At 33.3% G+C, this 17,453-nt stretch overlaps 1 protein-coding gene across 3 annotated transcripts in view; it reads left to right on the top strand.

Annotated features, from left to right (window-relative positions):
• ABCC8 (ATP binding cassette subfamily C member 8) overlaps positions 1 to 17,453 on the top strand; it is a 187,996-nt gene that overhangs the window by 158,481 nt on the left and 12,062 nt on the right. For all 3 annotated transcript variants that reach the window (XM_063437920.1, XM_063437919.1, XM_063437918.1), the window contains 5 exons: positions 2,484 to 2,641; positions 13,510 to 13,602; positions 15,027 to 15,129; positions 16,237 to 16,362; positions 17,255 to 17,375. In XM_063437920.1, coding sequence (XP_063293990.1) covers positions 2,484 to 2,641; positions 13,510 to 13,602; positions 15,027 to 15,129; positions 16,237 to 16,362; positions 17,255 to 17,375 — 601 coding nt within the window. The remainder of the gene's footprint in view (positions 1 to 2,483; positions 2,642 to 13,509; positions 13,603 to 15,026; positions 15,130 to 16,236; positions 16,363 to 17,254; positions 17,376 to 17,453) is intronic.

The following is a 17,453-nucleotide window of genomic DNA, read 5'->3' as shown; positions in this document are numbered from 1 at the left end:
TTTGGTGGCTACCGTGTCTTTTTAAGCTTTAGTGGTTCTGGCGACTACAGTGTCCCTTTAAAGCAGGCTTCCCCAAACTCTGGCCGTCCAGATGTTGCTGAACTACAACTCCCATGATTCTCAGTCTATCTATTTCATTCATAGAATCATGGGAGTTGTTGTTCAGCAACATCTGGAGGGCCAGAGTTTGGGGAAGCCTGCTTTAAACCATCACAATCCATTCGGTAGCATCAGTGGATATTCTCCTAACCAGTTCCTTAACCCCTTAAGGACACATGACATGTGTGACATGTCATGATTCCCTTTTATTCCAGAAGTTTGGTCCTTAAGGGGTTAAATAATAAATGTAAAAAAAATTATAAGTTAGCCTGTTCTACAAATCTACATATACTTTTATTTAATTAGCATTGAATTAAGCTTACATTTTTCTTCATTCGTGTTTTATCATTTATCGCTCCTATCTCTATGTTTTTGTTTAGAATTCGCATTCAGACATCTTGAATTTAACTCTACGAGTGCCAGCGGTGTGTCCAGAGAATTGCAACACACATCTTTAGCACTCAAATTGTTAATGCTTTTGAATGCACAAATAGTGGGTGAAACATATTGTCTGTGCTTTGGAAGTTAGTAGGTTAATATACAGCCATCCTGGTGGATACTTTGAGTATTTGGCTCCTGTTCTGAATTTCCCAGCAATTTATAGGTTTATTTGTTTATCGGAAGCTGACTAACACGTAATTTAGTAACTGGGATTATTCGCATATACACAACCGTTAGTTTAGAAGGCATTCTGTGCGTGTGATGTATGCACCCCATCTAGAACATCCCTCCCTGCCAGAACGTCTGCTGGGACATTCAATATCTGGTCACTACAAGCTCTGCAGCCTCTGATGTCATGTGCTCTTTCTAAACCCAACTAAATGATCCCCCTTCTCGCATTTCATTCTCAAGGAGGACAGGGCAAAAACAGCTTATATAGCTCGGGGGAAATGTCCTGGACTTAAGAACCCAAACTAAATATATACACACAGGATGAGTCAAAAGTCCAGAATCATTCCGATGAGTTTATATAGCAATGCTATTATTATTATTATTATTATTTTATTATTTATATAGCGCCATCAGATTCCTTAGCACTGTACAATGGGTGGTCTAACAGACATGTAATTGTAACCAGACAACTGGACGCACAGGAACAGAGGGGGTGGAGGGCCCTGCTCAATTAGCTTACATTCTAGAGGGAGTGGGGTATAGCGACACAAAGGGTAAAAGTAGGGGTACGAAGTAGGTTGTTAGAAAAGTATTCACTGAGGGCTTAGTAGGTAATTTTTTGACCGTAACAGGAGAGGAGTCATAAATCCATCTGATATAAGTAACTTAACCTACACAGTGCATCTAACGTGTGGGAGCCTGGATTGTACATTTAATAATATAAACCCACTCAGTATAATGTAATCTAACCTACACAGTGCACCTAATGTGTGTGGGAGTCTGGAGTGTCCCTTTAATAATATAAACCCACATAGTGTCCCTTTATTAATATGCACTGAGTGACTGGAGTGTCCCTTTAATAATATAAATCCACCAAGTATAACTAACTGTAACCTAACCTACACAGTGCACCTAACATGTGTGGGAGCCTGGAGTGTCCTTTTAAAGGAACACTATATGGTCAGGAACACAAGCATGTATTCCTGACCATATAGTGTTAAAACAACATCTAGATACCCCTTGCCCCCACCAAATATATTAAAATCTTATCTTTATTCCAGTATGCTGCTATTGGCTCTGCCCCTGATCTGCCTCCTTGACTGACATCATCAGAAGTGGTGATCTCAGGCAATCACAATGCTTTCCAATAGGAAAGCATTGGATTGTCTGAGCTCGTCAAGGAGGCAGATAAGCCAAACACAGCCCTGGCCAATCAGCATCTCTTAATAGAGATGTATTGAATCAATGCATCTCTATGAGGAAAGTTCAGTGTCTGCATACAGAGGGTGGAGACACTGAATGTCAGTCACACTGTGCAGCACTGCCCCAGGAAGCACCTCTAGTAGTCATCTGAGGAATGGCCACTAGTGGTGTCCACTAGAGGTGTCCCTAGGCTGTAATGTAAACACTGCATTTTCTCTGAAAATACAGTGTATACTACAGAAAGCGTGAAGCGACTGATTTTTCTCACCAGAACAAATACAATAAGCTGTAAATGTTCTGGTGACGTATTGTGTCCCTTTAATAATATAAACCCACCCAGTATTACTAACTGTAACCTAACCTACACAGTGCATCCAATGTGTGGAAACCTGAAGTGTCCATTTTTAAATGGTAAAAATAATTTCTGTTTCTGTGCCCAATATTACCGTATATGGACAACACTCTATCTCTCATGACTCCAAGCACCAGATGGAGAACACTCTTCTATGTGCCCTGCTTATAAGAAAGATAATGGTTTCCTAACGTGTGTTTTATTTGCTTTTGTTTAGCACATTCCTGCGACCCTGGAGTGCCTCAGTCGATCTACGCTGCTGTGTGTGTCAGCTCTGGCGGTGATATCCTACGTGACGCCAATATTCACGATCTCCCTCCTCCCTCTCGCTATCATATGTTACTTTATTCAGAAATATTTCCGAGTGGCTTCCAGGTAATCTGCTTTGTAAGTGCTTCTTGAATATAATACATCACCACAGGTAGATATAATACCTCACCACTTATAGGTGGATATAATACATCACCAGTTACAGTTGGATATATTACATCACTGGTTGCAGTTAGATATGTCATGTCACTGGTTACAGCTAGATATACACTGATCAGCCACAACATTAAAACCAATATCATGTAGGTCTCCCTTGTGCTGTCAAAACAGCTCTGATGCATCGAGACATGGATTCCACAAGACCTCTGAACACGTCCTGTGGTATCTGGCACCAAGACATTAGCAACAGATCCTTTGGATCCTGCAAGTTGCGAGTGGGGCCTCCATGGATCGGATTTGTTGTTCCAGCACATCCCATAGATGCTCAATCATATTGAGAAATTAGTACTTTGGATGGCCAAGGCGACACCTTGAATTCTTTGTCATGTTCCTCAAACTATTCCTGAACAATTTTTGCATTGTGGCAAGGTGCGTTATCGTACTGGAGTATAGGCCACTGCAATCAGGGAACACCATTTCCATATAGGGGTGTACATGGTCTGCAAAACTTTCTAGTGTCAAAGTAACATCCACATGAATGCTAGGTTTCCCAGAAGAACAATGCCCAGAATAATACTGCTTTCACTGACCTGCCACTTCCCATAGTGATATGGTCATCTTTTCCCCAGGTAAACAACACACACACACACACACTCACTCATCCACCTGATCTAAAAGAAAATGTGATTCATAAGATCAGGCAACCTTCTTCCATTGCTTCATGGTCCAGTTCTGATGATCACTCTCCCATTGAAGGCATTATCTGCAGTGGGCAGGAGTCATTGTAGGCACTCTGTTCGGTCTGTGGCTATGCAGCCCCATACGCAGCAAACCGTGATGCACTGGGTGTTTTGATACTTTTCTATCATGGCCAGGATTTTTCCAACATCTACAGTAGCTTCTCTGTGTGATGAGATTAGTCAGGCTAACCTTGCTCCCCACATCCATCAAGGAGCCTTGGGCATCCATGAACCTGATGCTGCTTTACTTGTCCTTCCTTGCACCACTTTTGGTAGCCACTAACCTCTGCATACCGGAAAGACTTCCCTTTTGGAGACCCTCTGACCCAGTCCCTGGCCCTTGTCAAAGTCACTCAGATCTCTTTGCTTGCAATTTTCCAGCTTACAAAACATGAAATTCAAGAACTGACTGTTCACATGCTGGCTAATATATCCAACCCCCTGACAGGTGCCTTTATAACAATATAATCAATGTTATTCACTTCACCTGTCAGTGGTTTTAATGTTGTGCCTGATCAGTGTATAGAATTGCGATTTAGTTGCTTTTTCCATGTGATACGGCAGAATTAACTTGTTACTTAATGGCATACCATCTCCCCTTGAAATAAAGAAAAGAAAGACATTGAACGGTAAACTCACCCTGGATTCTGTGCCGAGTACAAGTTCTTCCTGTTGCAAAACCCTCGCAGGATTGACATTAGCAACATACACGTATTAAGTTATTGTTGATTACAGCACCATAAATAATTAATTGTTTTTTGTAACAGTCTTTATTTATTAAACCAAGACATAGCAAAACAACTAATAAAAGATGAAAACGATTACAGGATCGTTACGTGTCATTTGAAAGATAAAGCTTGACTTGTGTAGGAGTTGTTGGAGTTTATATTTGGTATGCCAGTCGATAAAAATGAATACAGATTTAGTTACATGGAAATCTAGGGACAACGCCATGATTTCCATTCAGGATGACTATACCCAGTGTCCGTAGATACACTCTGTGAATGTGCCGGTAGAACCTGTTTGACTAGTTCCAAGGGTATTGAGGGTTCAGATTCCATGAGTAATCCATCCGTCCCAGATTGTATCCATCTTATCAGCCCTGCCTTTATGGGAGTTCTCGTAAGCCCCTGAAATTCGTTCCATCAACCCTGTGAAATGAAATAAATACTGTAGGTACCCGTTTCTGTGCAGCGCTCTGTACTGAAAAACATAAATGAAAAACATGTAGGAGGGATGTTTTTAAATAGTTTTTTAGAAAGCACCATATGGTGAAGCAGAAATAAATCCAGAGGTACATTCATCTTGTTTTCATAAATTTACAAATCATGTCCCAAAATGTAGATAATTATATGCAGTTCTACCAAAGCGTTACGTATGTACCTGTCGGATCACAGTTAAGATGCAGTTAATGGACCAAGTTCGCAGTACCAAAGGATCAGGCGAAGAAAGTAGTCGGGGAAGCCAGAGGTCAGGACAGTACAACTGAGCGAAGAGTAAAGGGTGTGTGCCACTTAAATAGGGAAAGGAGGTGGTCTTGTTAATTAAGGTCCCACCCTGGTCTCCACCTCCTGTACCTTTAATAGGCTCTGTGTCCTAGCCTTTATCATTTATTGCATATTACACGGACATATAGCCTTCATTGTTTATTACTTATTACAAGGACAGATAGCCTTCATTGTTTATTACTTATTACACGGACAGATAGCCTTCATTGTTTATTACTTATTACACGGACAGATAGCCTTCATTGTTTATTACTTATTACACGGACAGATAGCCTTCATTGTTTATTACGTATTACACAGACTGATAGTGTGGCGGCCTACTCGCTGGGTACCCGAGTGTTGCCACCAAGGACTCCCATTCCCCCTTTGTGATTATAGCCTAAGTGATTATAGCCAGTATAACTGTTCCACCCAAACTCTAGCCGAGAGACTGTGGGACCGCTGAATAGCTGGGACAGCTGGGGGGCATATTCTGATATGTGGGTGATCATAGTTCTTTTAATGAAAGGTGGTGGTTGGGAGCTATGTAATAGTGTAAGTAACCCGGTGGTCTGTCACAGATAGAAACATAGAATGTGACGGCAGATAAGAACCATTCGGCCCATCTAGTCTGCCCAATTCTCTAAATACTTTCATTAGTCCCTGGCCTTATCTTATAGTTAGGATAGCCTTATGCCTATCCCACACATGCTTAAACTCCTTTACTGTGTTAACCTCTACCACTTCAGCTGGAAGGCTATTCCATGCATCCACTACCCTCTCAGTAAAGTAATACTTCCTGATATTATTTTTAAACCTTTGTCCCTCTAATTTAAGACTGTCCTCTTGTTGTGGTAGTTTTTCTTCTTTCAAATATAGCCTTCATCGTTTAACACATATTACACTGAAGTTTGCCTTTATTGTCTATGATATATTACACAGACAGCCTTCACTGTTTATTGCATATTACACAGATACATAGCCTTCATTGTTTATTACATATTACATACTGATACATAGCTTTCATTGTTTATTATATATTACACAGCCTTCATTGTTTATTACATATTACACAGATAGCCTTCATTGTTTGTCTGTGTAATATATAATAAACAATGAAAGCTATGTATCAGTGTGTAAAATATAATAAACAATGAAAGCTATGTATCAATATGTAATATATAATAAACAATGAAAGCTATGTATCTGTGTAATATGTAATAAACAGTGAAGGCTATGTATCAATATGTAATATGTAATAAACAATGAAGGCTGTGTAATATATAATAAACAATGAAAGCTATGTATCAATATGTAATATTAAATAAACAATGAAAGCTATCTATCTGTGTAATATATAATAAACAATGAAGGCTGTCTGTTTAATATATAATAGATAGCCTTCATTGTTTATTATATATTACATACTGATACATAGCTTTCATTGTTTATTATATATTACATACTGATACATAGCTTTCATTGTTTATTATATATTGCATATTGATACAAAGCCTTCACTGTTTATTATATATTACATATTGATACATAGCCTTCACTGTTTATTTTATATTACACAGACAGATAGCATTAATTGTTTATTATATATTACATACTGATACATAGCTTGTATTGTTTATTATATATTACATACTGATACATAGCTTTAATTGTTTATTATATATTACATACTGGTACATAGTTTTCATTGTTTATATTACATATTGATACATAGCCTTCACTGTTTATTACATATTACACAGAGACATAGCCTTCATTGTTTATTATATATTACATATTGATACATAACTTTCATTGTTTATTATATATTACATATTGATACATAGCTTTCATTGTTTATTATATATTACATACTGATACATAGCCTTCATTGTTTATTATATATTACACGGACAGATAGCCTTCATTGTTTATTATATATTACATACTGATACAAAGCCTTCATTGTTTATTATATATTACATATTGATACATAGCCTTCACTGTTTATTATATATTACACGGACAGATAGCCTTCATTGCTTATTATATATTACATACTGATACATAGCTTTCATTGTGTATTATACATTACATATTGATACATAGATTTCATTGTTTATTATATATTACATACTGATACAAAGCCTTCATTGTTTATTATATATTACATATTGATACATAGCTTTCATTGTGTATTATACATTACATATTGATACATAGCTTTCATTGTTTATTATATATTACATACTGATACAAAGCCTTCATTGTTTATTATATATTACATATTGATACATAGCCTTCACTGTTTATTATATATTACACGGACAGATAGCCTTCATTGTTTATTATATATTACATACTGATACTTATCTATCATTGTCTATTATATATTACATATTGATACATAACTTTCATTGTTTATTATATATTACATATTGATACATAACTTTCATTGTTTATTATATATTACATATTGACACATAGCCTTCATTGTTTATTATATATGACATACTGATACATATCTATCATTGTTTATTATATATTACATATTGATACATAGCTTTCATTGTTTATTATATATTACATACTGATACAAAGCCTTCATTGTTTATTATATATTACATATTGATACATAGCCTTCACTGTTTATTATATATTACACGGACAGATAGCCTTCATTGTTTATTATATATTACATACTGATACAAAGCCTTCATTGTTTATTATATATTACATATTGATACATAGCCTTCACTGTTTATTATATATTACACGGACAGATAGCCTTCATTGTTTATTATATATTACATACTGATACTTATCTATCATTGTCTATTATATATTACATATTGATACATAACTTTCATTGTTTATTATATATTACATATTGATACATAACTTTCATTGTTTATTATATATTACATATTGACACATAGCCTTCATTGTTTATTATATATGACATACTGATACATATCTATCATTGTTTATTATATATTACATATTGATACATAGCTTTCATTGTTTATTATATATTACATACTGATACAAAGCCTTCATTGTTTATTATATATTACATATTGATACATAGCCTTCACTGTTTATTATATATTACACGGACAGATAGCCTTCATTGTTTATTATATATTACATACTGATACAAAGCCTTCATTGTTTATTATATATTACATATTGATACATAGCCTTCACTGTTTATTATATATTACACGGACAGATAGCCTTCATTGCTTATTATATATTACATACTGATACATAGCTTTCATTGTGTATTATACATTACATATTGATACATAGCTTTCATTGTTTATTATATATTACATACTGATACAAAGCCTTCATTGTTTATTATATATTACATATTGATACATAGCTTTCATTGTGTATTATACATTACATATTGATACATAGCTTTCATTGTTTATTATATATTACATACTGATACAAAGCCTTCATTGTTTATTATATATTACATATTGATACATAGCCTTCACTGTTTATTATATATTACACGGACAGATAGCCTTCATTGTTTATTATATATTACATACTGATACTTATCTATCATTGTCTATTATATATTACATATTGATACATAACTTTCATTGTTTATTATATATTACATATTGATACATAACTTTCATTGTTTATTATATATTACATATTGACACATAGCCTTCATTGTTTATTATATATGACATACTGATACATATCTATCATTGTTTATTATATATTACATATTGATACATAGCTTTCATTGTTTATTATATATTACATACTGATACAAAGCCTTCATTGTTTATTATATATTACATATTGATACATAGCCTTCACTGTTTATTATATATTACACGGACAGATAGCCTTCATTGTTTATTATATATTACATACTGATACAAAGCCTTCATTGTTTATTATATATTACATATTGATACATAGCCTTCACTGTTTATTATATATTACACGGACAGATAGCCTTCATTGCTTATTATATATTACATACTGATACATAGCTTTCATTGTGTATTATACATTACATATTGATACATAGCTTTCATTGTTTATTATATATTACATACTGATACAAAGCCTTCATTGTTTATTATATATTACATATTGATACATAGCTTTCATTGTGTATTATACATTACATATTGATACATAGCTTTCATTGTTTATTATATATTACATACTGATACAAAGCCTTCATTGTTTATTATATATTACATATTGATACATAGCCTTCACTGTTTATTATATATTACACGGACAGATAGCCTTCATTGTTTATTATATATTACATACTGATACTTATCTATCATTGTCTATTATATATTACATATTGATACATAACTTTCATTGTTTATTATATATTACATATTGATACATAACTTTCATTGTTTATTATATATTACATATTGACACATAGCCTTCATTGTTTATTATATATGACATACTGATACATATCTATCATTGTTTATTATATATTACATATTGATACATAGCTTTCATTGTTTATTATATATTACATACTGATACAAAGCCTTCATTGTTTATTATATATTACATATTGATACATAGCCTTCACTGTTTATTATATATTACACGGACAGATAGCCTTCATTGTTTATTATATATTACATACTGATACAAAGCCTTCATTGTTTATTATATATTACATATTGATACATAGCCTTCACTGTTTATTATATATTACACGGACAGATAGCCTTCATTGCTTATTATATATTACATACTGATACATAGCTTTCATTGTGTATTATACATTACATATTGATACATAGCTTTCATTGTTTATTATATATTACATACTGATACAAAGCCTTCATTGTTTATTATATATTACATATTGATACATAGCTTTCATTGTGTATTATACATTACATATTGATACATAGCTTTCATTGTTTATTATATATTACATACTGATACAAAGCCTTCATTGTTTATTATATATTACATATTGATACATAGCCTTCACTGTTTATTATATATTACACGGACAGATAGCCTTCATTGTTTATTATATATTACATACTGATACTTATCTATCATTGTCTATTATATATTACATATTGATACATAACTTTCATTGTTTATTATATATTACATATTGATACATAACTTTCATTGTTTATTATATATTACATATTGACACATAGCCTTCATTGTTTATTATATATGACATACTGATACATATCTATCATTGTTTATTATATATTACATATTGATACATAGCTTTCATTGTTTATTATATATTACATACTGATACAAAGCCTTCATTGTTTATTATATATTACATATTGATACATAGCCTTCACTGTTTATTATATATTACACGGACAGATAGCCTTCATTGTTTATTATATATTACATACTGATACTTATCTATCATTGTTTATTATATATTACATATTGATACATAGCTTTCATTGTTTATTATATATTACATATTGATACATAGCCTTCATTGTTTATTATATATTACATATTGATACATAGCCTTCACTGTTTATTATATATTACACGGACAGATAGCCTTCATTGCTTATTATATATTACATACTGATACTTATCTATCATTGTTTATTATATATTACATATTGATACATAGCTTTCATTGTGTATTATACATTACATATTGATACATAGCTTTCATTGTTTATTATATATTACATACTGATACAAAGCCTTCATTGTTTATTATATATTACATACTGATACTTATCTATCATTGTTTATTATATATTACATATTGATACATAACTTTCATTGTTTATTATATATTACATATTGATACATAGCCTTCATTGTTTATTATATATGACATACTGATACATATCTATCATTGTTTATTATATATTACATATTGATACATAGCTTTCATTGTTTATTATATATTACATACTGATACAAAGCCTTCATTGTTTATTATATATTACATACTGATACAAAGCCTTCATTGTTTATTATATATTACATATTGATACATAGCCTTCACTGTTTATTATATATTACACGGACAGATAGCCTTCATTGTTTATTATATATCACATACTGATACTTATCTATCATTGTTTATTATATATTACATATTGATACATAGCTTTCATTGTTTATTATATATTACATATTGATACATAGCCTTCATTGTTTATTATATATTACATACTGATACATATCTATCATTGTTTATTATAAATTACATACTGATACATAGCTTTCATTGTTTATTATATATTACATACTGATACATAGCTTTCATTGTTTATTATATATTACATACTGGTACATAGTTTTCATTGTTTATTATATATTACATATTGATACATAGCTTTCATTGTTTATTATATATTACATACTGATACATAGCTTTCATTGTTTATTATATATTACATACTGGTACATAGTTTTCATTGTTTATTATATATTACATACTGGTACATAGTTTTCATTGTTTATTATATATTACATATTGATACAAAGCCTTTATTGTTTATTATATATTACATACTGATACATAGCCTTCATTGTTTATTATATATTACACGGACAGATAGCCTTCATTGTTTATTATATATTACATACTGATACATAGCTTTCATTGTTTATTATATATTACATATTGATACATAGCTTTCATTGTTTATTATATATTACACGGACAGATAGCCTTCATTGTTTATTATATATTACATACTGATACATATCTTTCATTGTTTATTATATATTACATACTGGTACATAGTTTTCATTGTTTATTATATATTACATATTGATACAAAGCCTTTATTGTTTATTATATATTACATACTGATACATAGCCTTTATTGTTTATTATATATTACATACTGATACTTATCTATCATTGTTTATTATATATTACATATTGATACATAGCTTTCATTGTTTATTATATATTACACGGACAGATAGCCTTCATTGTTTATTATATATTACATACTGATACATAGCTTTCATTGTTTATTATATATTACATATTGATACATAGCTTTCATTGTTTATTATATATTACACGGACAGATAGCCTTCATTGTTTATTATATATTACATACTGATACATAGCTTTCAGTGTTTATTATATATTACATACTGGTACATAGTTTTCATTGTTTATTATATATTACATATTGATACATAGCTTTCAGTGTTTATTATATATTACATACTGGTACATAGTTTTCATTGTTTATTATATATTACATACTGATACAAAGCCTTCATTGTTTATTATATAATACATATTGATACCAGGCTTTCGATGTTTGTTATATATTACACAATCCATTTGACTTGTAACATTATATAGCTAATAATTATTTCTCATGGAAAATGTTTATTTGAGAGCTGAAAGGATTGGTTTCTGTTGAGAGGTAAAAAGCTTTGAAGTTGTAATCCAGAGCGTCAGTCATTTTTCATAGCTTTTAGTAGAATTTCCAAGAAAACCAGTTATTTTATCAGCAGGGAGCAGCCTTTCAATGTATAGGAAATATGCAACCAATCCCTTATCCCTTCAGACTGTGTTAATTAATTTCCTGTTTTATACAGTGGAATGTGCTCGGAGTGTTTGATCATATCACGGTCTGGATCCCCCGTGGTCTCAGCTGTAGGGAAAAAAAGCACTACTCACTACACAGTATCGTGAATTGACAGCTGAATTCAAATATTTATATTATATAAAGTAGCCAAGATTTAGGTACAAAGTGACTATTGATGAGGTAAAGAATTTTACTAACTCAGATAGAATTAACTTTGTCTAAAGCTTTGATCCAAAATGTTTATTTTTCAAAAATGAATAAAAGTTCCTTATTTTAATTTAACACTTTTTTTTATTACAAGATGCATCGGTCATCAGTAACATTTTCTCCCCAAAATTACCAGGGTCTATCATATGAGTGTTCAAAGTCTTGGATGGATGTAGATTCAATAGTATTTATTAATGTGTAACTTTCTGCTGAATAAAACCTGTTTATATATTAATACATTTCATCCTTAAGTCACACTATTTGTTATCTACAACCATTTTGCAAACAAACATGTGTTTTCAATAGCAGTAAAAAGAGAGGCCCGTTATCTTTGGCGTGAGCAATTCTTATCTACCCAGCCTGTGTCACAGCTCTGTCACTGCATGGTCCTCGTCATTGTTTTTGTGTTCAGGTGCACGTGGTAGAATATCTCTGACAATTCTGCTGCCAAGGCAGAAATGGGTTAACACTGACACTGCTGCACAATAACATTTTGTGTGAACAAACAGTTTGGGAAGAGGTCTGAGGGGCTCTGTTCTGAGAGTACATAAGAGCTTTGGTCACTGTAGGGTTAATGGTACATAAATCAAGAATGTTGATTGCGATAAAGTTTTTAAATGCTTTTCAGTGCCAGAGGCCTGCATGTGTTTGGTCACCCATATGGCACTGAAAGAGTTAAAGGGAGGTGGTTTCTGATAAATCTTGGCCACTAATTGGTTAATCATTAATTAATAGAAAAGCAGATGGGATCCCAGCTGATTTACTATGTATCTTTTCTCCAGAGACTTGCAGCAGCTGGAAGACAGCACACAATTGCCGCTTCTGTCACATTTTTCTGAAACTGTGGAAGGACTAACAACCATTAGAGCGTTCAGGTACTTTGTGCATCCCGTAGACTGCTTATCAGCATCACGGCATTGGTCTTCCAATTCATTGTCATCATTATCTACGTCAGGGGTGCTCGAAAGGCAGATCCCCAGATGTTGGAGAACTACAACTCCCATGATGCTTTGCGTGCCTTTAGAATGACAAAGCATCATGGAAGCTGTAGTTTTAAAACATCTGGAGATCTACCTTTTGAGCACCCTTGATCTAGGCCATTTTTAAAACCAATGGTTACACAGTGTCACTTTGTCCCGTGTGTGCACACTGCGAATAATGTGAATCTGCAGTACCTTCTATATAGCTTAACACTACCCAACTTTTTCACTACACAAGCTTCTCTTCTTTAGACCGATAACTACACATTTGAAACAGAGACATTATTTTCTTCACTATGCGGAGTATTCACTAAACACCAAATTGTAGTGAAAGGAAAACGGAATTGCACATTTAAAAGGCAAAAAGTTCTGATTTTGTAACACTCAACTATAGTTGTAACATGGTAATTCTAGCTTAAATGTTCAGTTTAGATTTCAGCTCCCTGCAATTCATGGTTAGTGAATAAATACCTTGCACAGTCATCTTTTATTTCTTTGGGGTGTTTGTTGGGTGTTAATTTAATTAATAATGAATTTTAAACAAAAACTAATTTTGAGAAATTTATGTAAGGATTATTGTAGTACTTTCGGTGTGCAGGTCTTTATTCAACTCCCATGCGATCAAGAAGAGATCCTTCTGTCCCTCTTTTCTATCATAATGTCCCCCTTTTCTAGGAGTTCCATATTGTTGGTGTGTCTAAGTGTATAACAGAGCTTCACAGCAATAATATTCCAAGTAATGTGTCTTTAAAGAGAAACTATCGCCTAGGAATACAAAATTATATTGTATATCTAGCCTACAGTGCCCCTCTCACTCGTGGACCCCTCTCTTCCTCCCCATGTGGTGATGAAAGGGTTAAAAACCCTTTTGTCACTTACCTGAATCCAGTGGTGATATCCCACAGCACTAGGTCAGGCTCTGCCTTCGCCCCTCCTCCCCTGATGTTAGGACAGCCCCATAGGAAAGCATTGTATAATTACCTGTCACAGTCTCATGCGCGATGTATCTCGTGTGAAATGTGAGGTAAACACAGTATAAAGCACATCCAGCTGACACTCACCAGTCTTGGTGGGAACTCCTTTAAAAAGTGATGTTTATTGAAAGACATACAAAATAATTACCACATCGTCTCAAAGTATGGGGCAGAAAAGTCAGAAGAAGGGAGCTGGGTACATTGTGCGTCTACCTCAGCAGTTATCTCTGAATCTCATGTGAGGACCTATGTGGCAGAATGAACCATAGAACATATATTTGACGTTACTTCCAGCCTGTCATTTCTTTTGCTTTATTTGACAATATTGGTTTGTTTTTGTGAAAGGTATGAGGCTCGATTCCGTCAAAAACTTCTGGAACACACGGATTCCAACAACATTGCGTCTTTGTTTCTTACGGCTGCCAATCGCTGGCTGGAGGTGCGCATGGTGAGTTTGGGTAAAAAACGATAGGTAATCACAGGTAAAGCAGGTGGATAAAGCAGGCGATTCTTTATCTTAACCCCTTAAGGACACATGACATGTCTGACACGTCATGATTCCCTTTTATTCCAGAAGTTTGGTCCTTAAGGGGTTAAACAGTAACTAGTACCTTCATCAGTTTAATAATGTTCCACTGAAGATTCTATGCTGAGAATCTGATTTGATCAGTTAGATTATTGATTCCAGTCCCCAGTTCATGAGAGCTAAATACTATTTCTAATTAATACTCTAATTCATTTAAGTCTATTTTCCACTCCTTATTTACTTTGTATCTTTCGTTTTCCTGTGATTCCATCCCTAGCAGGATCCAATCGGGCTGTCTCATAACGGATTTCTCATTTCCCATGATGCTTTGCCTCTCAGTTTTGGCAGAGCATTCTGAGAGTTGGAGGTGCTTCAACAGTGGGAGCTTATCTGTTGATCAGCATTATCTGTTGACACCCAGCTTGGAGAGTTATCTGTTGACACCCAGCGTGGATAGTTGGCTCTGCATAATCATCCATTTAGTCCAGATATAAATGGAATATATATTCTAAACATTAAGCAGTGTGCTCATTGCAGAGAATTGCACAGTGTTGTGTATATTACTGAGCAGTATTTGCATTACATGTAATTGCCCAGTAGTGTGCATACTATCTTGCATTATATGTACTGCATAATATTGCACAGTGCTGTGCAAATTATTGCACAGTATTTGAATTGCATGATATGGCACAGTGCTGCACATATTATTGCACAGTATGTGTACTGTATGGAATTGCATATTAATGAACATTATTCGCATTGTATGGAATTGTGCAGTACTGCGCATATTAAATTGCAGTAAATGTGGCGCATTAAATTTTGCAGTGCTGTGTATATTAAGCACATTTGACATTGCACAACAAAGTCTATTCTTTGGTATAGTGCAGTATGCACATTGGGTCGGATTGCTCATTACGATTTACTGTATCTTATTGTTTATGACTGTGGCATGCGACATACAATACATTATTGCATGCATTGCTGGGTACGTTCTTGACACATAGACTAAATCTAAGTGTTTCTTTACAGGAATATATAGGAGCGTGTGTTGTCCTGGTTGCTGCTGTGGCTTCCATTATGGCTTCCACATACAATATATCCACATACCATATAGCCCCTGGGCTTGTCGGACTCGGACTAACTTATGCATTAATGGTACAGAAATACCTTTTTTTTTTTTTTTGGCTCTTGTGTGTATTGTAAAATCAAATATCTGTCTTTGAGGTTTGAAATAATTGATCTGTTTAGACAAATAGAATCTAGAGCGGAATCAATATTGGATTGTGCTCTGATGTAATTTAATAAAATCTTATCAGCAATGCTAATAATATTAATCTAGAGTATAGTTACCAATTTCTGGAGTCTTATTAGATTATTTAATTCTACTTTTGTCTGGTGTAGTCTTCTTATCAGTTCACCATTACTGAGAAGACGCCTGCAGACAATGGTTTCAGTCCAGTGCATTTGCCTGTTTAAGGGATGAACTGGTGCTCTCTGTACGATCGTCGTACATTGGGTCAATTTTGTTTTTGCAGAACAAATCATTTAAACTATAACAATGCATATAATTTTTTTTTATAAACTTCCCCATGCATCCACTTTGGTTTTCTATTGTAAGTTTAAACCTTTTTTCTCTTCTCCTAAAAAAAATATTGCAAATGGAAGAATTTAATTCATGTGGACCAATTAAATCTGTTGCTAAACCCCTACATCCAGTAATCTCACAAAATACCCAATTCTCAAGCTGAGACATAACAAACACAGCAACATTTCCTGTGGGAAGAACAAAACCAAATATTTAATTATTTAATTATTGGATTTGTATTTCAGGAGTATTTCATGGCGTCCGTTGATTTCCCTATTTAATTAGTAGACATCCCTCTGGTATTGAAAAGGTTAAATAATTAATATGTAATGTGGGTCCTTACAGGTACCAATTTGCATGCATTTTATTATTGTACGTGCGTTACACAATCTCACTGTGTCTTTCAAATCAGAGTATATGAATTATTAATATGTTTCCCCCAATTATTTATGCATTACGCAGGTATCTAACTATCTTAACTGGATGGTCCGTAACCTCTCGGATATGGAGATACAACTAGGAGCCGTGAAAAGGATTAATGGTCTCCTGAAAACTGAACCAGAAAATTACAAGGGGCTTTTGTGTGAGTGCGGATTATTCCCAGTCTGGAATCTGTTCAATGTTTAATGATGGAAGATCAATTGGTAATAAATAAGTGATG

Source organism: Pelobates fuscus, chromosome 12 (genome assembly GCF_036172605.1).
Source record: "Pelobates fuscus isolate aPelFus1 chromosome 12, aPelFus1.pri, whole genome shotgun sequence".
Lineage (NCBI taxonomy): Eukaryota > Metazoa > Chordata > Amphibia > Anura > Pelobatidae > Pelobates > Pelobates fuscus.
Note: the sequence above shows the minus strand (reverse complement) of the source record. Positions and strands in the feature narration are given on the sequence as shown.